General features: G+C 41.6%; 1 protein-coding gene across 1 annotated transcript; it reads right to left on the bottom strand.

Annotated features, from left to right (window-relative positions):
* Positions 1-1,343: 1,343 nt before the first annotated feature.
* On the bottom strand, positions 1,344-20,335 carry LOC120798723 (kinesin-1 heavy chain). The gene is made up of 26 exons (XM_040143272.1): positions 19,932-20,335; positions 15,333-15,420; positions 15,096-15,169; positions 14,866-14,970; positions 14,596-14,644; positions 13,784-13,839; positions 13,582-13,669; positions 13,345-13,469; positions 12,995-13,099; positions 11,597-11,742; positions 11,112-11,260; positions 10,709-10,896; positions 10,309-10,377; positions 9,647-9,853; positions 8,937-9,080; positions 8,553-8,744; positions 8,283-8,400; positions 7,740-7,795; positions 7,336-7,445; positions 6,853-6,954; positions 6,548-6,608; positions 6,286-6,357; positions 5,882-5,986; positions 5,341-5,557; positions 4,470-4,605; positions 1,344-4,177 (listed from the first exon to the last, which is right to left on the bottom strand). The coding sequence occupies exons 1-26, from the start codon at positions 20,055-20,057 to the stop codon at positions 4,174-4,176; spliced, it is 2,892 nt and encodes a 963-aa protein (XP_039999206.1). The 5' UTR covers positions 20,058-20,335; the 3' UTR covers positions 1,344-4,173.
* Positions 20,336-22,448: the final 2,113 nt, after the last annotated feature.

Raw genomic sequence — 22,448 nt, 5'->3', positions numbered from 1 at the left:
GTGTGTGTGTGTGTCAACCATATATTTGTCTTTACAGTGTGATTTACTCCTGGCAACTGTGTTCTGAGACTGCAAATGTAGTGAAGCCGTGATCACAACTTTCAGTGATTTCCGTTTATTTTTCACACAACAGCAAACATGAAAAAAAAAAAAAAGCCTGTCTTCAAAACTGCTGCCACAAAGCTGGAAGTACACACTACAGTCTGAGGTATCATTGGATGCTGTGGCATTGGGATTTCAGGCACCACTTTCTGACTGGGGACCACTTACAAAGACCTTTTAACCTTGAATTTATGGCTTCATTCATGGTTAATAACTCATTTACTGATGCTCCCCACATCAGCTATAAGCCACTAATAAGGACAGCTTTTGGGTGGCCAGGTTGTAGGAAATGCTCCCCCGGCATGACACTTTCCCAGCAACTTGAATTCCCCTTCCAAGCCATCACGTAAGCAGGTATGAACGGCGATAAGTCATTAACGGAGGACGGCATGTTTCTCGCTCTCTAATGTCATCTCGCACGCAGTCATAAATGTAAGCAAGCCATTAATAAAGGGTAATGAGCCATCGGCAGAAGGTAGTCACCTTCAAATGTCACTAAATCATCAAGTGTTCTACAGTAGTCCATCAAGTCTACGGTTGTAAACGTTAATAAGTATTTATAAATGGATTTTGGTGCAGCCCTTTTCCAGGACAGTCCAATAGAAGTCTCTCTATTGAGTTAAATAGCTGGCTAAAAAGAAAAAGGGATGATCCACAACCTGGCAACCCAGAGGTGGTTGTTGTTAATGACTTGAAATTGATCCATAAAAAATTAGTGAACAATTTATTAACTGGCAATAGAGCCTTTATCAACACCTTATAAACCCCTTGTAAATGGTGCCAGATTTCAAGGGGCCTATCCCAAACCATGAAGACCCGGTCCCAGACCAAAAGCACCGGCTGTGTAGTGTCTACCCCTCATACTCATTTTCTACAAGATTCTACTGTATCAAAATTACAGCGAATCCGTTTGTGAGCACGACAACGCTCCAACATTAAATCAGTCATAATCTGTTTGCTTCACTCTTGCAAAAACAATCGGGGAATCCACACCGAACACAAAAAGGACAGAGGATTGGCAGAGTTTTCTCATAATTATTTAATCACACATACATTTACATCATGCAGTCAATCCAAAACTGTGATCTCATTAACTTCCCATCTCCGTCCATATCAGAGCCCAGCTATTTGTGCCCCAGTTCTCCAGGAATGATCCAGTACCTTGTCTACAGATGGATCCTCAAAACTCTCCTTTAAAAATTGACCAACTATTACACAGTAATAAAAAAAAGTGGATACACTTTTGTTTTTTTGAAATTTAGATGCCATGTTTCCTCATGTTTAATGCAAAATTCAATATGATTCAGGAACACACCACCAATATTTTTGCTGTTTTTATTTACCATTTTTCCCCATTTCATATCAAGTTTTGGAGGAAGGTCAAAGGATAAACATTTTGAGGTCCATGCTGCAAAGGCTTCACTAATCTAGAATATTACACAGAGGGAATAAACCATCTCGATAGACACAAACACTGTCCTGTCATAGATACGTGGGAGCTACTCCTCCCGGCAGCTTGAAGAAAGTAATACTTAAATTATTTGCCGTCAACGGACAGTTCCATTTACAGGACTTTGGAAACTTCTTTTTTTCCTCCAGTCAAAACCAGCCACATTTTGAGTGTTTTTCTGAGTGCAGATATTGTGAAGAAGTGCTATTAAACCCAACTTTCCTGTTACAAGATGACAGGTTTTAGTATGACATCTTACAAGAGAAAGCCAAAATCCCATCCCCGTCTTCGAGCTAGATTTGTTCCACTAGCCTCAGTCAGAAATGTTTGGTTTTTTTGTTTTTTTTTTCCCCAAATGAAGGCTTCTTTAATTTCTCTGTCTAAAAATTTAAATATTTATGTTTACATCTTAATTTAAATATATAATACTGTACTGGATAGCAAAGGTTTACCATATTGAAGTGGTACAGGCAGTTTACTGCCCAGTACATCAACAGATACCCATTTATCTTTGAATATTGGCAGAAAAAGTCCCGTTTCACGTTTCAGCTTTTCAAAAAGAACAATGAAAGAAGCCCTCAGTGAGAAAATAAACCAAGTTAGTGAAACTGAAGCCAACAGAGAAGAGGGGGCAGGACTTTGACTTCATATGGCAGGATTACCGCTGCTTAGACCCTGATCACACCTGCCGGTCGACCGATATACAGTGTATTTTACAGTATATTGCACTTGCACAAGATGTTAGTGTTCTCATGCTGGGGTTACAATCACAACAAGGTCTTTGCCAATGCACTGGGGCTTCACAGGGTTAAAAACAAAAAAAACAAAAAAAAAACAACAAGCTGTGGTGGGAATTAAAACAAAAAACAAAACAAAACAAAAAAAACACTAAAAAAATACAACAAAGACAACAGAACACCAAATAAATGCAACACCTCTGACTAGATTTAGTTAAATAAACCCTTCCTCCTGGTGATAACAGAAAATTGTTGTGCAATTTTAGACCCTGCTCTCCTGACTGGCTGATCAGCGGCAAGGGTCTGACCCATCGACTCGAAACCCCCTGCCCGCCGTTCCCCCTTCAAATATGCATCTACACGATCTACGGAACAATAAAAAGAGATACAGTACATGAAACGCAGCAAAACAACTTGCTTTCTGCAAATTTACAACCAAAGGGGCACGTACAGTTACAGGTCCAAAATCTACAAGAATCAACAAAAAGGGGGTGGAAGGGAAGACAAAAATGAAATATATATAGAAGCGAGGCACCCTTGAAAAGAAATCGTGGTACGGCAGGGATCAAACAGTTCCTGACAGGTCAGGTTTACAACTGAAAAACAAAGAAAGAAACAAAGAAAAAAAAGGTCCTGACTATCCGAGTGAAGGGAGATGAGTGAGTGACAGTGAACCCAGCTAGGACAGGACAAGCATTGTGTGTGCTATCTCAAGTCTATGTGCTCCGATGCGCAGGGAGATATAAATAGCGTCCATTAACGCAGCATTATTAACCACTGAGAGGAGTAAAAACAGTACATTTAGCTACTTAGCATAGGCTATGCTAAAAGGTGGAAGTTTGTTTTGTTAACTGGATCATTCTCCTTTTTCTTTCCTTCTTCCTACATTCTTTACATCCTTCTCATGAAGTCACCGACAACGAGTATAGGTTTTATTTTAACTTAATGATAAAAACAATTGGCCTCCACAGGTATTTAGTTAAATACATCTACAGTACACTGTCGCACGTCTTGGCTTTTCATCTCTTCAATCCTTCTTTTCAGCCATTGCCCGATTGCCGTTCAGTTCTCTCTCCGGGGAGGCTTGTGCAGTAGTGCCAAACGTACGTCTGTACAACAAGACCGGACAGAACAGTAGTGCTCAACGCCCTCTAGTCAATTCAAAACCCACGCAGTTTTTTTTGTTTTTTTGTTTTTTTTCCCCTCACAGAAGCATGAAAAATCTAGCCAGAGAAAAGTGTGGTTAACAACCAATAATAATAATGATGAAATGTACAGAGGTTAGCCTATAGGGTCAAGCTATTTCTCTTGATAGGGTCTCCTCTTTTTTTTTTTTGGTTTTTTTGGGGGTTTCTTTTTTTGTTTTTTTTTTGTTTGTTTGTTTGTTTTAGGTGTTTATTTTTTTTCGGCTCTTGCTACCGTTACATTCAGCTTGGCACAGTGCAGCACTACTCGCACGATGACGACGGATGACGACAGACTGTGCAGAACAAAGACGAAACCGAAGCTACACATTTGAGTCGCGTGCGGTTTCACTCGCCAAGGCTGCGCTCAAAACTGCGTTTGGTTCCGTGGATAAGAATATTATCTTGCCTTTTGTATATTAAATTTGTTGTCTTTTTTCATTATATCCAGTAAGAGAAAAAGAGATAAGTCATGGTCAGAATTGGGGGAAGTGGGTAGTGGTTGGAGGTGGTGGGGGACTGGAGCTGTACAGGCCAGGAATATTTATATATATATATTTATAATTCAGAAACTCCTTCTTGGCTCCAAAGCAGCGACGAGGAGCCTGTTCGCTGTAATGGAATGACAGGTTGTCGGGGTGGGCAGGGGGCGTGATATTGGCTTCTTCTGTGGTTTTGTCCTTCTATCCTGCTGCTCTCTTCAGCTGCAGATAAAGAGAAAGAAACAGCACTGTTAGCTGAGGTCGTACTTTCTGCTCACGAGGCTGCTACCATCCATCATATGCTTCTGACAAGTTACATCAACGCGTGTCAAACAGTCGTCCGTTAACCTTCAAATTGAGGCGGCTTTTGTATTGATGCGCATGCTGTTTCACAAACAAGGAAAATCTTACTTTATGAATGTTTTTATTGAGGATGCTTATGCTTATGTACACTAAAGACTGGATTCCAAACTGATTAAAGCAATGGTTTTATTACCGATGGTGGTGCACTTACTTCTTGTCTGGTTTGCCGCTGCCTCCCCCCCTGATGGACACCGTCTGGCTGTTCTGGTAGAAGCTGCCTCCGCTGCGGTTGATGTTGGGGTGGGTGGGAGATGCCACCGGCTGCTGCCCGGGCCGGATTGGTTTAGCTGGGGACAGGATGAAGATGGGACTGAGGACTGTGTTTGTTTTTTTAAAACATATGAAACCTAATAGCTGAGCTTTGGGATTCTGGCTTGTATCTATATCTAGACCCACACAAGTCATTCAAATGAATCCATACCAAAGCTGAAAGGGAATAATTTTGTTTGCAAAATCAAGGTACAAACAATACTTAAATGAGACTAGGAGGAGATGAGCATTTCATTTCAGACAAGTCATAAATGCTTTCAACCTGCCAATATCTCCTCTGTCAATGAAAAGGGGTTTGCAGAAGAAAGGGAACACCTGCTCATCCTAAGCTTTTGGTTTGCTGATTTCCAGGTTTCCAGCCAGTTATTTTCAGACGTTTACGTTGCTGAAATGCGCACGTGTGTCACTCACTGTGTCTCTATGAATACCCCAAACTTCTCTTTGCGTTAGTATTTGAGTCTTTGGAGGTGCAGTCTCAATCAGATCTCATTATAAATAATTTTAGGACATTACCAAAGCTGACCTCTTAGCCTGATGTCACTATTACTCATTATAACCTTAATGTGAGCCTAGCCTCCTCCTATATATGGTTTGAAGACTAATGTTTATGCTCCGTTTTTCCTGTAGCTAAAAAGTCACCTACAAATACAATAATAGCAGAGGAAGTTTGGAACCTACCAGCCCCTGTGGCATGCCACAAAAATTCCCTGAATAAAACTAGATATATTGTAGTTGTGAGTTTCATTACTAACCGATCTGGGCCGAATGTCCCCTCCTGGCCATGTTCTTGGCTCTGACGGCCTCCTTGATGCGGTCCACCTCCTGCTGGTAGCGCTTGCGGTCGCGGGCGGCATTCTCCTTGGCCTCCTTCAGAGCAGACTCCAGGGCCTTGACCCGCTCAGCCGTAGCACGAAGACGCTTTTCCAGTTTAGGAAGCTCACAGCGCAAGTCTGCATTATCACGAACCAACTGCGAGACAGTTTGCATCGTTTAAAAGCATCACTCAGAATTACGGAAATATTTTGCAATGTGCTTTTCTTTGGCTATGAACTTAAAACACCCTAAAAAAGTGGTTATTAACTATTTTTCGTTGAACTTTGGGCAGATAAGATTGAGGAATTATAATGATAGGAGAAAAGGAAGGTGAAGATGGTAGAGCAAACAGGAAAAAAGAAGAGAATGAAATGAAACGGGGGAGTAAGAACTACAAAGGAGAGCAGTCAGAGGTGAGTCGTGTGACATCCTGAAAGGACAGGAATAATCTTTGGCTACGTGTGCATGTGGAACCCCTACCTGTTTGTGAACCTTGGTGAGTTGCTCAAGATTGTTCTCAAGAAAGGAGATTTTCTGTTTCTGTGCAGCGCTGCCACCTGTGTCGTCTGAGTCCATCTCAGCGCTCTGCACAACAAATACAACAAATGTTTTAAAAAAATAAACAAAAAAGCAGGACGAGTCATGAACACAGATTAAAATATAGAGTCCTGCCATCTGCCACGATTCCCATTACTGCAGTTTATTGCTGTGATATAGTTATTAACTGTGGTTTTATTTATGACAGGGGGGAGTTGTATGTAGGGTCTTTTTTGCTGAACTCTATGCCTTTTTTTGCAGAAGAGATTCCCCTTAATGGAACTTTTTTTGGACGTTTCTCTTTACCGCCAGACTACCAACAGCCGATCAATGAAAATGGGATTCACCTTTTTCACTCTGGTGGCCAGGTCCTGGACAAAGAGTTTCCTCAGGTTGTGCAGGGTCTGCAGCTCCTTGGCCTGTAGTGAGAAAGGACAGGTCACGTATAATAATAGTTCTATACGTTTAACATGAATTTAAGTTGTAGCATGGGATTGTAACTGTTTTATAAGACATAGACCAAAAATTAAAAGGAGATTATCCTTTATAGTTGCTCAAAAAATAGTTCTGTCAGTGTATTTAATCATCAGCTAATGTAGATGAACTCACCACTGTCTCTTCCAGACCCTTCAGGTCCTGTCTGGCCTGCTCCCTTCTGTCCTGCATCACCCTGAACAACAACAACAACAAAAAACATAGTTAAAACTTAAGAAATACACACACCACCACAATGACGGTGTATGTCATTACTGACAGTAAGTAGCTATTGCACATGTGCTCAGTTACTGTTGATAATAAATGTTATATGATTAGAAATGGCGGCAAGTTTATTGTCTGCACCATATTGAGTCAAGAAAGTGAAAACAGTGGTCAGGGGAAAATAGTGTGTGTGCTTGCTCATGTGTGAAACATACGTAAGCTCATGTAGCTTGCGGCTCTTCTCCTGGTCGGTGGATTTGAGTTTCTCGTGCTCCACTCTGAGCCTCTCTTGCTCCAGCATGATCTTTTGGTTCAGACTGGAAAAAAACAAAATACAACAATGGTTAAGAGAGGTCACCCTTTCTTGACATCTCAGCCCTGTATTCATTTTAAAGAATAAGGTATCTGCCATAGCTCAAGTTCATGCACAGAGTACTTTCTAATTTTGTTCTGACCCAATCTGTCGTGTCAACAGTCCCTAACTCTGTTAGGTTCTGACTCAACACTCTGTTTCAACTGAAAATACATTAAATTAGGGAAGCAAATCATCAATAAACATTGCTTTCCTTGTGATATTAAATGTCCCTTTGTCTGTTAATTTAAACATTTGTCCCTGTTGCTGCCATTTCTTTACTAGGGCGGCACTGACCGACGGCAATAGCAGTAAATGAAGTCCCAGACAGAAACTGAATTCTTACTCCTGCAGTTCAGTGATGAGTTTCTCCTTGTTGTCCAGCTCGTCCCTCAGGCTGCTGATCTGTTTCTGGTGAGCTTCACGGTGGGAGTGGATCTGCTTCTCCACCGCTTCCTGAACAGGCAAACACCAAATTTACACATTCTTTATTGGACAGAGTCATTTGCAAAAACACGATGAAAGACCAGCATGCTGGGATTTTTATTGGTACTCCAGCTAAGCAAAGCTCTGTGTTTAGGATGCGATTTCAAATTTTCAGAGTTTTCAAATGGTTGTTGATGGCAGCACTCATCTGATGTAAAAATTAAATGCATAAAAGTCAGAAACTTTGAATCAATTTCTTCTGCCTTGCTCCCCAAGCGGAAGACTGTTCTTATGTCTACTGTTTAACGGGGCAGAGGAACATACCTTGACTTCATTGGCGGTCTGGATCTCATTCTCTTTCTCCATAGCATGGACTTTCTCTGTAAAATAGAAACATACGATTCCCTTTCATGAGATTGGAGTAGAGGAATAAACACACTGAAATGAGTTTTTACTGTACCCTAAGAATATGAAAATTAGTTAGGAGTGGATATTGTTTATACTTCAAACCGGTTCCAATTTTGCTTCTTGACTTTGGTTATTCAATCTCTTAAGATCTGACTTTTGTCATAAAAAGAAAAGAAGCCAAAATATGTTGAAAGCAATGACCAGATTTTTCTTCTCGCAAATTCAGGCTTTCCTAGACTTACTCTTCTATACCTTTTACCATGCTGCTGTGTTCTTATGCACACTTTAGCACTTGCTCTGATCCGCCATATTGTCAACAGTATACATTACAGTAGATCCGTAATTCAGTATCAGGAATCAACTGGAACTGAAGAGAGCGTTTCCTAACCAATCCCCAGTTTAAGTGAGTGCTGTGGTCACCGCTGTATCTCTGGCTCTGTTCTTCGAATAACAACATACCCTGAGCGCTGAGCTTGACGAGTTCTTCATTGAGAGAGTCCACGTTCTCCTCCAGCTGCCTCTTCTTCTGCTCCACGTTCTGCAGGTACTCAGTCAGCGACTTGATTTTAGCCTCATGCTGGAGACAGAAGACGCAAGACAGACGTTTACACGTACAATCCTTATGAGTTTTCAGAAAATTCACAGAACTATTCTTTCTGGTCACACACAGGGATCACTGAGGTGTACATTTTCAGTTCACAGCATTGTTTGTAGTTAGTTCCTACGTACCTGGGAGATGCGCAGCTGGCAGGCGGCCAGCTCCTTCTCGTTCTCATCCATCTTCTTGTTGCTCTCTGACTGGGTGCCCTCCAGCTGCTTGCAGCGTTTCACCATGCTCTTCACTTCCGACTTCATCTTGCTGATGTAGAGACGAGCCACCGTGAACTCCTCGTCTATCAGACCGCTGCCGCCCTCATGTTGCTAGAGAGACGGAAGAGGAAAGTTAGACCACACAGAGGAAGGAAGGAAAAGGAGGAGAGCAAGAAAAACAAATAACAAGGTAAAATTGGACAGAGGGAAGTTGAACTGGAGAACTAAATTTCTTCATGCCTTCTCAGAGGCTGGCACTGGTACGGCGTTGCTATGGTAACAGTGCAGAAACCATCTCAGTACCTTGATGTCATTGCTGCCCACTGCAATACCAATCTCGGCTAAATCTTTGAGCAGTGACGACATCATCTCAGTCACCCTCTTCTTCTGGTGGTTGGACATCTCCTTCAGCTTCTGGAGCTCAGAGTCCAGAGACGACAGGATGGACTGAAGAGAGAGAGAAGATTTAATGATCAAATATATATATTATCAACCCTTTTACTATTTTCTCATATTCACCACTCATAAATTTCTGTCTTTCCCCCTTTAACTTTTACTTCATTATTAACAGGTACTGAAATTGTTGATGGTGGTTAACATAAACCCAATAGCTACATTCTTAATTTATGCCTAACTATTATTACTGTTACAAACAGCCCGGGGTAACTGTTATTTAGTCAGGGCTGCTTTTTCAAATGATTGATTTATTGCTTATTGCTTAACTGGTTTGGCTTGAGGCACATCATGAGAATGGTTCTTTTTTCACTCAACAGTAAATTTCAGACCTGGAAAAGGTTTTAAATAGTGAAAGGTAAAAAGGATTGGGGCTGTAGCAGCTCTAAATGCATGCATGAGTCAGTGAGTGTTTTTATCCCTGCAGGTTGTGCGAGTATAATTATAGCTTTGCATGTTTGTGTTAAAATAGCCAAAATAGAGGACATAAAATAAGAGTCATGACTAATATTAAAGCACCACGGTGACTCTGGGCCTGCTGATATGGGTCCCCAGCTCACCGATTTCTGGCTGAGCTCCTCGCTGATGGCCTCGAACTCCTTGGTCTTGTCCTCTACCTCCTGGCTCTTCTGGTCATAGTTGACGGCCAGCTCCTCCAGAGCCTGCAGCACCTCTTTCACCTCCTCTTTGGAGGCCTCGTTCTCTGCCTGCAGGCGGTTCAGCTCTGCCTGTAGGTTCTCATGATCGCGGCGGGAGGAGGCTAGAAGCTGCATGCACGGGAGACAACTTTAATTATGCCGCTTGCTTTCAAATTTATAAGGGCTGTAGCAACTATTCAGTGTTTGTTATGGATGAATAAGCAGTTTGTATTTTTATTTGGCCCGTTATCAGCCTGACTTTTCTTTGGTATTTTACAACTGCCCTCAAGCATGTCTGTGAAAGAAGGGATCTAGTACAGTATGGGAATTCAACAGTGATGTAATGATACGTTAAGGGTGCAAGATTTACTTTAATGAGATAGATTTACAACAAAATAACATTTTTCATAGTAATTAATTTTTATTCTGATTGAGACACCAGGGCTGGAGTAAGCAAAATATAAATATGACTTGACAGCTCTGACAGCCCCATGTGTCAAGTCTTCCTTTGCCGCTGAGGCTACAAAGATCAAACGTTTATGCAGCGCCTGCGTCTCCCCACATGTTGGACCTCCAGTACTCACCTCCTCCTGGTCCAGCATCTGCTGCTTCAGCTTCTCTGCCAGCTGGCTCTGCTGGTTGATCTCCTCATCCTGTACAAAGACACACAGCAACATTAGCATTCACACAGAGCGCCCCAGGTCTCACTGTAGATAGACAGTGCCAGGTGAAACTCCTAAAGACTTGGAAGAAATAAAAGGGACAACCGTTTTGGTTTTCTGTATTAGGAATATTTGTATTTGTCCAAGATCTCTCTTTGAGGGTCCTCATTCAATTTATCACCAGCTCAGTTAATTCAACCTTATGACATATTGTTTGGGAATCGACTGAGCAGGCAATGACCCGTCAAAGCTGCGACAAAGCATCGCTCCATTACGTAGTGATTGTTGAACATCTGCTAAAACAAACAAATGTATTTCTCACTTTATCATCCAGCTGTTTGTAAAGCTTGGCCAGCTCAGCCTCACACTTGTCCTTCTCCACATCGGTGAGGCGAACGCCGGGGACATTGGGCGTGGAGGCCGGCTTGTCGTTGATTATGTTGTCCAGGGCCAGCACCTCGGCGTTGGCCTTCTCCTTGTCAAACTGCTCCTCCACTGGCACACTCTCACCTGGAGCGGGAGATTACAGATTATGTTCAGTATGAGTGGAAGGTGTGGTGTCTAAGGAGCTTCATCTGTAATGTCAAAAAACGTAAACTGTCCCTGATACACTATGGATCGAAACCAGCTCTTCACATTAAGATTTTTAGATTAGAATCTGTGGATGGGCAGGGAAATGAAACAGGGCATGAAACAATGGAATAAGACACAGTCTACTTCCTCACCATTCCTCCAGCGGTTGAGCTCGTTCTCCAACCAGGTGATGGTGTTCCTCAGTGTCTTATTCTTCTCCTTCTCCCTCTCATACTTCTGCTTCCACTGTTCTGCTGTCAGCTCAATGTTCACAGTGACAGTGTTCTTGATAGTCTTTGCTCTGGATGCAGGAAAAAACAAACAATTTTATGCACCATTAGTCCTTCAAAAAAAAAAAAAAAAGGCATCTAAATGTACCAGGAACCAAGCTTGAACTATCATTTGACTAACTGTGACAATGAATATGAATACAGTACCATTTTAAGTATGGCTTTTCATTACTTTTTTATTATCTATAAATGGACTTCTTAACTATCTTAGATTATTAATTAAAATTTGAATTTTTCCAAAGGGACCTCAATTCAATTTTTTTTCGGTAAAACAACAGTATTTCTATGACAGACTAAAGAAAATACATAGAACAGTGTGGCTTGTTTCCTTCTACCGGCTTACTAACCTTTGTCCAAACATGAGAGTGGATTTGGTTTCGGCCTCATTAAAGGAAGAAGGCGAGCAGCAGATAACAATGGTGGTTCGACAGTTACCACCCAGCGAGTCCTGCAGGATACGGGTCATCTTGCTGTCTCGGTATGGGATGTAGGCCTGGCAATCAGACACAAATATACAAAGAAAAAAATTTGATGAAAAGGGTACGCTATATTAATTGAACTGTGACGGGCCCTGTGTTCTTTCAGAAAATAGAGAATTTGATTAAAAACTCTCTTTTCTATTCATCAGTAAACAAAATTATTGACAAATTGCCCTTAATGTCATATATTTAACAAGTGCGGCTATTGTTTAGGGTGTTATCTTGTGACTATATTAACCATCAGACTAGATGGGTCAAGATCTGAGTTGCCTACACTTCAATTAAACTACTTCCTGGGGGAAACCTTGCAAATGACTATATATGGTCATTTGTAAAAACCATTTGTGACCGACATCACAGTTAGACAGAAAAGGTGTGGTATTCTCTAAACTGGGATGATTCACCTTAACATTCTGCACTGAGCCAACAGGATGTGAACGGCTTCGGTTACAGCTGTCACGAGTTTATTTAAGTTAGATGCCAACTTGATACCTCTATATTCTATTATTAATGATACAAGTAGTTGAGCTGCAGCAGTCTGCTTCTTTAGACATTACTATGCTCAGTCGGGAGAGAGACATCTCTGTACAATAGCTCATTTGTTTTAGACTGTCACAAATATATCAGCAGCTGTCTGCCCCAGGTTGTTTACGGAGCGAACGGGCACTGGAACAAACCGATCACTGATTGAAATGAAAAGTGTGAAATCGGTATGAAACAGCTAAAGCAAAACATTGCTTGGAGGAAAGTTTTTATGTGCTAAAGTTATTTCCGCAGCAAAAAGGACCTGTAGATGGCTAAGAGCGGTCCTTTCACAGTCAAATAACTGAAAAAGATGCTGGTTTTCCAGATGCACACCTGGCTCTAGGCTGTGCAGCTGGTAAACAGAAGAGACGTCCCCTTCTGTCTGCCACATTAATAGTAATGTCTGTAGTTTCAAAATGCTATAAAACATGTTGAAAAAAAAAAAAAAAATCCCACTGGAGGTTGTAACAGATCTAACACTTGTTGAGCTGGATAAGCAAGATAACAAGATAATAATGCCAAAAACAGATTTGGGCTCATTATGATCTGTAATAAAGATTAAAGACATTTAACTCTGTCATAGTAACCTGAATTAGGAAACCTCAATTTTCTCATTAGGCAATTCAATTTTTATTACAGTGAAAATTTAAAGACCAAATGCCAAAGAACACGACAACATATTCAACAAATGGATCTCCATGATAACACCAACCAAGCTAAAGTTGAAGGAGAGTTACTGACCGTTCCTTCAGCCAGAGCAGAGATGACATTTCCAAGGGACGACAGAGACTTGTTGATGTTCTTGGCTTCATCCAGCACAGCTCCCTCCGCTCCTGTTTTACTGACCTGAAAAATGACATAGACAATAACCTCAGCGAGATCCTGTGCAGCTCAAAGATTAAGACAAAGAACAGACTGTAATCTGAGTTTGGCCCAACCGAATTACAACCAGACAATAAAAGGGGAAACGGGTCCACCAAAAATGTAGATTAGAATAGTTTACCACAAAACTACTCCTGGACCAGAACGAATATGCCTAATTGTACCAATATGTTTAACAGATTGTTAAGCCTTCCTGTGATTCTCCATACCTTTTCACTACCAGCCAGATCCACCAGGTAGAGTTTGCCACTGAGCTTCTGCTCTGTCTGCGTGTTCTCCTGTTTGACGTTTATCAGGAAGATACTGTGACTCCTGGAGCTGTGCTCGTTCATGTCTACGAGAGAAATAAAACCCATTTGGTCAAAGCGTATTGGCCTCAAATGCAAAAACTCCAGTCTATGGGTTTCTGACACCGATTACTTGATAAGAATAGAATGTTATCTTACTTGTAACTGCTACATGTCTGTTAGATTTGCCTTCATCGATTGTATCCATGACCTCCTCTGGGCTGCAGACAAATCTCTCGGTGCAGCCCTTTAAAAAGAAAAAAAGTGTATATATACACAGCAAGAATATGAGGTTAGAATTATGGCCTACTCAAACAGGTTTTACCAGATCTTTGAATTGTGACAGGGGGTTAGGTCTAACCTTGACGTAGGGTACTCTGTTTTTGTCTTCATGCACCGACAAATTGGTCTTTGACACTGGAAATAAGAGCAAAATACTGTGTCAGAGAGACCGACTTTGCACTTCAAACACAGAGCATATTGTGGTATATTGTGGTATGAGCCTTTGGTTTTTAAATAACACTCTAAAAATTCAAAATTTAAATATTAACTTTTAAGACATGGTGATTAAAATGTCCTTCTGGGAGCTTCAAATATTTAATGCAGCCTTTGCTTCCCTTTCTACTGCCAGTGTTGGATGACCCCGGGTCAACACATTTCAAATGGACTTGGACCTTAATGGCTTCGATTAGGAATTAACTTCTAAAATCCTTCCACTCACTTGAAGCAGGTTCATATCCCTTGAAATAGACCTGTTATCTAATCAGGACCAGGCACTGCGAGGCCTGTGTCTTCAAATTAATTTAATAAATTTCATTTTCACTTGAAAATTTTAGTTCCAAAATAAATGTGAGTCTTAACCAAAATCAAAGTATTTTTGGAAACAAAACTGTGAGAACTGGGTAATATGGGAAATTTTACAAATAAAATGTATGGACAACATAGACCTTTTTATTTTTGTGTCCATACAGAAATTTTGAACTGACTATTAATAACACAGTCAGTGTGTTTTCGGCTAACATCCCCAATCGTGTTCCTGGCACAGATGCGCATTAATTTCCCCCACGGTTCACAAGTTTGTAGCAGTTCGTTTTGTTACATCTGTTACCACTGTCCGGTACAAATTGGAGATATGAGAGGTACACTGTTCACTCTACTGTCACAGCCGCTTACCATCCAAAAGGTCCCGGATCTTGTCTAAGTAGATTTCAAAATATGAAACCTGTAAACAGAGGAAGAACCTCATTATGGCAATCCAGCTAAGAGATGAGGCTAGAAAATCAAACACACTTGGGGGTTGCCTTGTTTACTGCAAATGACAGAACAGCGGCACTGTAATATTACACAGGTTTTACAAAAATACACAAAAATCAAAAGATACTATTAATTAATAGATAAGGGAAAACCAATGGGACAGTGCAACAGCTGGCCTGCTCCGCTTACTTTGATATGAAACTCCAGGTTTTCGTCCATGGAATAGATGTAGTTGAAAATGTCTTGAACTATCCTGGGGATGATGCCCATTGAATCTGTGTCATGGAGATTCCCCTGCAATCCGAGAGTAAAGGAATGTAATGTTATGATGTCAAGGGAAAAACTTCATGCCAAAACAATTTGCACTTCACTTGCAAATAAACGGTAAACAAACACCAGCTCTTAGAAGTAATCCTTACCTCCATGGTGTGTGTTTTACCAGACGACGTCTGTCCATATGCAAAAATTGTTCCATTGTAGCCCTCCAGAACATCTATAAAACGCCAAGCAGAACATGTTGAAGCAAGGACTGAAAAGCTGTATTTACGCCAATATTTAAAAAGGGCTGTGCTGGTGTCATTTCATCTGTAGTTCACATGTCTCTACATAATAACTGGTTTATAAACATGCTGATAAATACAAAAGTGACACCTCACCTTTTACAATTTTCTGGGCACAGGCGTTGTACACTTGTTCCTGTGTTGTATTTGACTGAAACACTCTGTCGAACATGTATGGTTTACCCTGGAATGAACAGAAGAAGAAGAGTGAGTGACGGCTACAATATCAAAACAAAACCCAGTATTGTCTAACCTCAAAAATAAAATTATACGACATGTTTTGTAAACAGTTGATACAATGAAGCTATGCACTCTACATGTCCACCAGCAACAACAACAACAACAGGTTGTTTTAAAACAACAGCAGGAGTAGCAATTTCAACCATGGCTGAGGTAACAAAGAAAAGAAATCTAACTACAGGAACTCAATCTTTACCGGAAAAGAAATGTATGCATGCAGCTCCTATGAACACTACACATATTTCACCCCAAACTGTACGTAGATTCTCAAAATATCTGTTTCACGGATGAGTAAGCTTCTAAAAGTATTTTTCAGGCATTTTGCCTTTATTTGATGGCAACAATACAGAGGTGACAAGATATGAGGGTATATAGGAGGGACGACATTCAACAATGCCTCGCTGTACTCGAACACGGGATGTTGCAAGTACATAGGTCAGTCTTTCCACCACAACGACCGCACTGTCAAACTTGATGTCCTCTGTCTAATTCATCCTCCGCTGGCTGCATTCCAGTTCACCTCTGAGAATGTGTATCCCTGTCCTGAAACAACTCCTCTCATCCCATTTAAATTTCCCTCCAACAATCTCAGCACAACTTTTATAATGAACTAAACTTAGACCCTGAGCTTTTACCTATTGCGTAAGAGCCCACCTGCTTCAAAGAAGCAGAGTCCAGCTGGTTGTGATATCCCATGGGCTAGACAAAACTTCAAAGCACAAGTCTAGCGAGATAGCGAACAATAGCTGGACTTAAGAGGGCTACCGCAGCAGTGGCACGTCATCTTTGGAGGCTTGAAGTCCCAGGTGACTCATCTTGTCTCCGGCCTGATGGGTGGGGTTCTAGCTCTGATGTATCACAAGTTTAGGAACAGGACAAGTCCATTTGCATGTGATAGCCTAGGTTGCAAAACATACATGCCTGAGTGGCAGATTAGTTATTGTCAGGTTCGGTGTTAACAGCTCTAAGAGCAAGAGCAGGCAGAGAATGCTGACGAGCATCTGGCGTCACCCTGGAGACGCCATTGTTTGGCGCTTACTTGTTTAGGACCTGTGATACATGTAAACACATCCGTACCTCAAGGTGAAACCACAAATATCTCGCTTTCTGAGACTGAAAGCTACAGCACCTTAAGCAGTGCAAGAATTATTCTGATTACTACAGCTGAGATGCCCTCAATTTGCACCCTGGCTCATAATCCCCCCTGACAGACGGTCACATCTAAAGCACAGCTCGGTGCAACACAGACCAGCAGCATCTTATGAAGTTGATAATTCACTCCAGCTAGCTACACACTACCAATTAACCCTGGCCAAAACAAGAGTGCTGAGCCACTATCGGGCCTACCATATACTGTCAGCAAACAATAGCGCAGCCCAGGTATAAAGTCCTCATTGTTACTGCTACTACTGGCCTCGTTACCTACACTTCTCTCTAATGGGATTAATTGCTGAATATGTAATTACAGTGAATTGCATTGTTAGAGTATTCACAAGTGCTCTGTCATGTTCCTGCTTCTTGACGGCTTTGTTCAGTACTGCCCAGAGTAAGCTATTCAGGAAAGACAGTAAGACAAAGTCCAAGGTTATTCTGCAGCATCCACATAAGTCTAGTTGTATGTTGCTTGAAATCTAAATTAGATTTGTGTTGCTATGCAAAATAGGTCAGTCTTCCACATGTTATCAAGTCGGTTTGCTTCCTGGTACAGAGCTGGCCGAAACACATAAAAAAAAAAATAATAATAATAAAATAAAAAAACAGTTGTTGATTGCTTCTATTTTATTTACTTATTTAAATGCTTCAGGAGCACTTTTACTTATCTCTCTAATCCTTTTCTTCCCCTTTATCTCTCACGCACTTCCACCACCACACTATCTAAAAGTAGCTTAGTCCTGTTGTTGCCGGGCATCCCAGGCTACTATATGCAAATAGGAGGTGTGACAGCAAAGCGTGGGGGAATGGCCTGATCCTGTATGTGAAAAAGTGACTGGGAGGTAATGGATGCATGAATAATTCACCTGCTGCACACTCACACTACACTGGCAAAGCTAGCTTGGCAAACTGAGCTACTTACAACACCCGTTCCACCTCATCCTTTCCAGACACAAACAAAAATCTCTGGGCTGGGGAATAAGTTGACCCCTCCATGAATATATGAGAGAATCAAAGCAGCATTACCAAGGCCTGCAATGGTAAAGCTGCTTGTCAGACATCTTTACAACATGCAATGTGGTCAGTTCCACCAGAGGCTGAGTGATGAAGCACTGGTGCCGAGACCTCAGTCCTAATAGGGGGTCCACACTCTAGATTGATTTTTTTTTTAAATGGATAAAAAATATGAGCAAAGTGAGTCAGACACCATGGATAAGAGCACCTGCAAAACAAATTGCATCACCATAATAATTACCCTCCCCATCGGAGAGATTGCCCAGCGCCTGGCCAACTGCATGCTGTGATCAGTTGAACAGCTGGTAACCAGGAGAGAAAACACAGGGGGATTACCCAGCAGGCCTGAGCTGCTGCTTACGGGCACTGTCAGTGTCGTACCTCTTAAAGCAGATGCACCAGCAGAGACTACTAGGCTCTGGCCTGCGACACTTGTGGCTCTCACAATGTGCACTGGTATTTTGGCACTATGACTGACTGGCATTCTGAACTGGGCTGGGCCACACCATGCCTGAGGGGCACAGACAGTATGCTTGCTATTAGTTAAGGCCTGAAGTCAGTGTCAGCAAAACCATTCAAGAAGTCACCACAGCTATAATAGTCTTCTCTGTTTGGCATGACAGAAAATGAATAGTTCGGTTGTATTCTGAATTCACCACCTTAATAAGTAGTTTAACACTAAAGAGGATGTGATTCATATGCACTTGCAACTTCATGGATGGAAGATGGAGGATCAGTTTCTATTGCCTTGTAAAGTCTTTTAGAGAGCTATTTCCCACAGGTGTGAATATTACGAACACACCAAAGTCCACAAAGACAATGACCCTTTGTTGCTAAGGAAAACTAATGTTTAACCATTATGTTTTTTTCAAATGATACGCCGTTGACTTTTGAACATATAGTATGTACAAATTTGGCTGCCAGGCACTTATGCTGTTATGTTTCTTAATTTCTACAGTCATAAAGCTCATGAGAAGACCAACCTTTTTACTTCTGTGTATGATTTTTCAATTCCCGCCATACAGATATGCTTAGCAGAGGCATACAATGGCATGAACCCAGGTTGTGTAAACAATGCCTTTTTAAGACACAGTGTATAGGCCTCTGATGACAAAGCATCAGGTGCACATCATTTGCAAACTGACCTCAGGGCAACATCTTTGTTGATTCAGTAAAGTGGAGGTAACATGGCACTAGATTATTAAAGGCATTGCCTTCTTTTGTCATAGCTGAAATTGTGTCCATGCAATTATCCCGAACAAGTTGTGGAGTGTTCTGTATCACTAGCGGGGTGTAATTGAACCAAAGACATCAAACTTTAGTTCGATCGCAACTTGTGCGTCCTGGTTAAAAGAAAAGAAAACAGATTAAGTATTTATTCAAAACATAGGTGAACCTGTTTAGTTATTAACTATAAAATGTCCAGTCATTGGAGACCAACAAGCTACTTCTGGTCTCCATATAATCTGACATTTCCACTGCCACTGATGTCATTTTGACGTTACCATTGTCTGTGTTTCCTATCCCTTAATGGAAGTATATTTTCAGTGTATGTTATATCTAATACTCAGGACTAATTTCCACTTGGTGTGCAGAATGGTTGGTTATATAGCCAGCTGGCGAGCTAGTTAATGTTAGCTTTAATTAAGCTACAGTATTAAAACTAGCCAGCTAGCCTAGGCCAGCTAATCTGTCAACTACCAGCTGGCCTAGCCTGCTAGCCAACAGTCTGTTAGCCACTACTAAATCAAAGCTGGCTTACGATTTATGCTGACGCAAACTGTTCATAATTAACAGCTTTATCGTTAGAGATGCAGAGCTACCTATTAATAAATGTCGTGATAAAAATGCAGTGAATAGCATGACAAATTGTCAGGCTAACGCTGGAAACATTTTAACCCGTGCCAGGCGATGTGTTAGTGGCTTTGTTGAATGACAGCTCGCTAGCCATGACAGGGCAACTGCGAATTGTGACATTTTTACGGCAACAGCAACTGGACCAGCTTTTTGAGAGGTGGAAATGAGCGCTGCAGCCCACTTTCCACGAACTGGAGACTGAATCTGTGACAAGTTGAATGTAACTGATTGTTTGGGTGGCGCCAGAAGTTGGCTGCAGCTCAGGGCCAGGGGAACAACGCAACGGTGATCAGGTCAGCCCGTGCTAACGTTAGCTAACGAGCTAAGGTGCTAGCTACCGTAGCCACAAGACAATCAGAAATGGCGTACTGCTGACTGTGCCAGAGGGCTTTGTCACATAGGCAGCCAAAGCCCCTCAACAAAATAACTCACCGCGATTACAACGGTGTCTTCCCCTTGAAACTTGGGAATGTATCTGTCGCCTCTGGTCACCTCGGAGCTGTTCAGGGGCCTAAAACGGCACATCACTTTGATGGTGCACTCCGCCGGGTCGGCCATCTTCCACGGTTCACGAATGGAAATTCACCAATAAAAATTAAAAGTGTATCCTGGATCCCGGGGGCGGCCGTTGGGGGCGAAAAGGGAGGCCGAGCCCCTCTGTCCCAATCTCAGGTTCTGGAAAGGGCGGTGGCGATCCGTCGGGCAGTCAACAGAAATCCTTGTTTTCCTCTCAATCGGTCCCCCCTCCTGTTAGGAAGCCATGATACCGGTGGATCAGCGGCTGGCCACCTCACCCCTCCTACTGCTGTGGATGTGGATCACCCTTACGTCACCCCGGCGCTCCCCTCCTCGCTGTGTTGTTGTACAGAAATCTTCAGTATAGCAGTGAATTAAAGTTTGGGTATTTCAGTCATGTTTTTGATTTAAAAAAAAAAAAGTCTATTCGATGACAAAAAACAAAACAAAACAGGTGTAACGGTTAAAAAAATGTTTCATCAGTTCATTGTTCATCTCCCCTCTTTGCAATTTTTGCATCAGAACAAAATGAAAGAAAACAAAAACGACTGTGCTAAATAAATAAGACATTTAAAAAATTTAAAATTCACAATTGGCCACTGGGAACTATTAACTTAGCATTAAGCTTTTAGGCATTCAAATTTTGAATTAATTATTAAAATGAATAAACCTCAAGTCCCTGCCTTACAGAGAAGGTCTTGGGGTCTTACATGCCTGAGTAGACTCATTTCGGTCATCCAGGCAGTAGTCAAGACTGTCAAACACACTTGCACAAAAATTACTGTATTTGGAAAATGAATGACAAACAAACAAAAGATTAAAACTTCACACAGCAGTGCGTTGATTTTAACTACTACGTCTCTGGCCAGAGCCCGTTGCCTCATCATGTGTGGGTTTCACCCAATGATCAGTGAAACAAGTGAGACAAGTGCGATAAACATAGTTAAAGAGCCGCACTTGCACTACGCTTTTCAACCGAGAACAGGACAAGGTGCTTTGCAGTGCTTTACTTTCACCCACGCGCACACCTGAGGCCATGAAACTACAGGTACCGGCCTTCTCATCCGGAGGAGTCCGGTGTCAGATACCATCCCTACAATGGCCACTAATTTTACAACGTTGGATACTCCAGTCTATAAATATGTCTTGTGTTTTATAAAATGACAAAAACCTTCACACAACTGCACTACTTTTATCTTTTGTGCATAAAATCTTCATTTGAAAAGTACCCTGCAGGTATAACTATCAAACCAATGTAATGGAGCAAAAAGTATAGTACAGTACAAATTTTGATATGTCAGGTCAAAAAGACCGTAGGCCCTCTTTCCTGAGTCTGAACCCATTTCATAGCTTTTGTAGATGTCTGGCTGCCACATCTATGCAGGCTTGTTTAAACTTTACCAATGAATGAGATTTAATGAGCTTGTGGTGTGTGATGCACTTAAAACCATATTCTACAAAGAAACTTGTAACTACTGTTCTCAAATTTAATGGAGTAAACAGTACAATACACAAAATAAAAGAGTCTAAGAAGATGGAAATATGCAGTATTCAAAGGCTCCAGCAAAATACTAGAATAAATGTGTTTAGTCACCTTACACCTGTGGGATTAAAACAGAACAGTCAAATTTAGGGAGAAAATGTAGAAAAAGGTGCCTGTAATTATTGGTCATGCTTTGTAACCTCTATAACCCCAGATCACGCTTATGTATGTCCATCATTACAAGGACATGGTGTGTGTGGACAAGCTTTGTTAAAACCCATAAAACTAATTCCAATTTAGGATCCCAGGGTTTTCAAGGAGACCAAACATGCTACGCCGAATTACTGGAAAATATGTGTGAAATTAAACACAGGATGTCTAGAATTTTCCATTTGACGTGCAGCCATAAAATAACTATCTCTTGGATTTGAATGTTTTACTTAATATAAGTGAGATAATGCTTCGGTGAAGCGCTGGAGCAAGCTGGCACAGTTTATGATGTTACACAGTGTGGGAGACATGTTTAATCTTTGTTGTTTTAAGGTAATAGCAAGTCAAATATTACCACTAGTGCTATTGTTACACCAAAGAGAGGATATAGCTGTAGCCTGTGACTCAGCTGTCTCTAAGACCGTGTGCTGTGGGAGCTGCAGCTGTGAGACCTCCTCCTAAATAAAAACACACAATGTCTGACCTCACTCAACAGATGCCTTAATGGAGCAAAAGCCGTGGCAAACCAACCAGCGGCTGATCGCATTTTCCGGCCACTCCCTGAAAGACTGCGCGCTATCCTTTTTCATGTTCGAGCGCTTAGCTAATCCAAATACCAGTTCTACTGGTCCACTTGTGCGTTCACCGAGGGAGCGAAAGGGTGCGGTGCTGCTGTGTGACCTAACAGGGTTGTCTGGTTTTCAGTGAGCAACAAGTCCCCCAAAGACCACATTGTCTAC

This window comes from Xiphias gladius, chromosome 14 (genome assembly GCF_016859285.1).
Source record: "Xiphias gladius isolate SHS-SW01 ecotype Sanya breed wild chromosome 14, ASM1685928v1, whole genome shotgun sequence".
Classification (NCBI taxonomy): domain Eukaryota; kingdom Metazoa; phylum Chordata; class Actinopteri; order Istiophoriformes; family Xiphiidae; genus Xiphias; species Xiphias gladius.
The sequence above is the reverse complement of the archived record's forward strand: the minus strand, read 5'-3'. Positions and strand labels throughout refer to the sequence as shown.

Excerpts from the sequence above, each read along its gene's own strand:
- LOC120798723 (XM_040143272.1), bottom strand. The coding sequence starts at position 20,057 with ATGGCCGACCCGGCGGAGTGCACCATCAAAGTGATGTGCCGTTTTAGG. Across the intron at positions 14,971-15,095 it reads GTAAAACACACACCATGGAG|GGGAATCTCCATGACACAGA; the intron begins GTAAGGATTACT and ends CTCGGATTGCAG. Across the intron at positions 6,955-7,335 it reads CTCATCACTGAACTGCAGGA|TCTGAACCAAAAGATCATGC; the intron begins GTAAGAATTCAG and ends GTTTTTTTCCAG.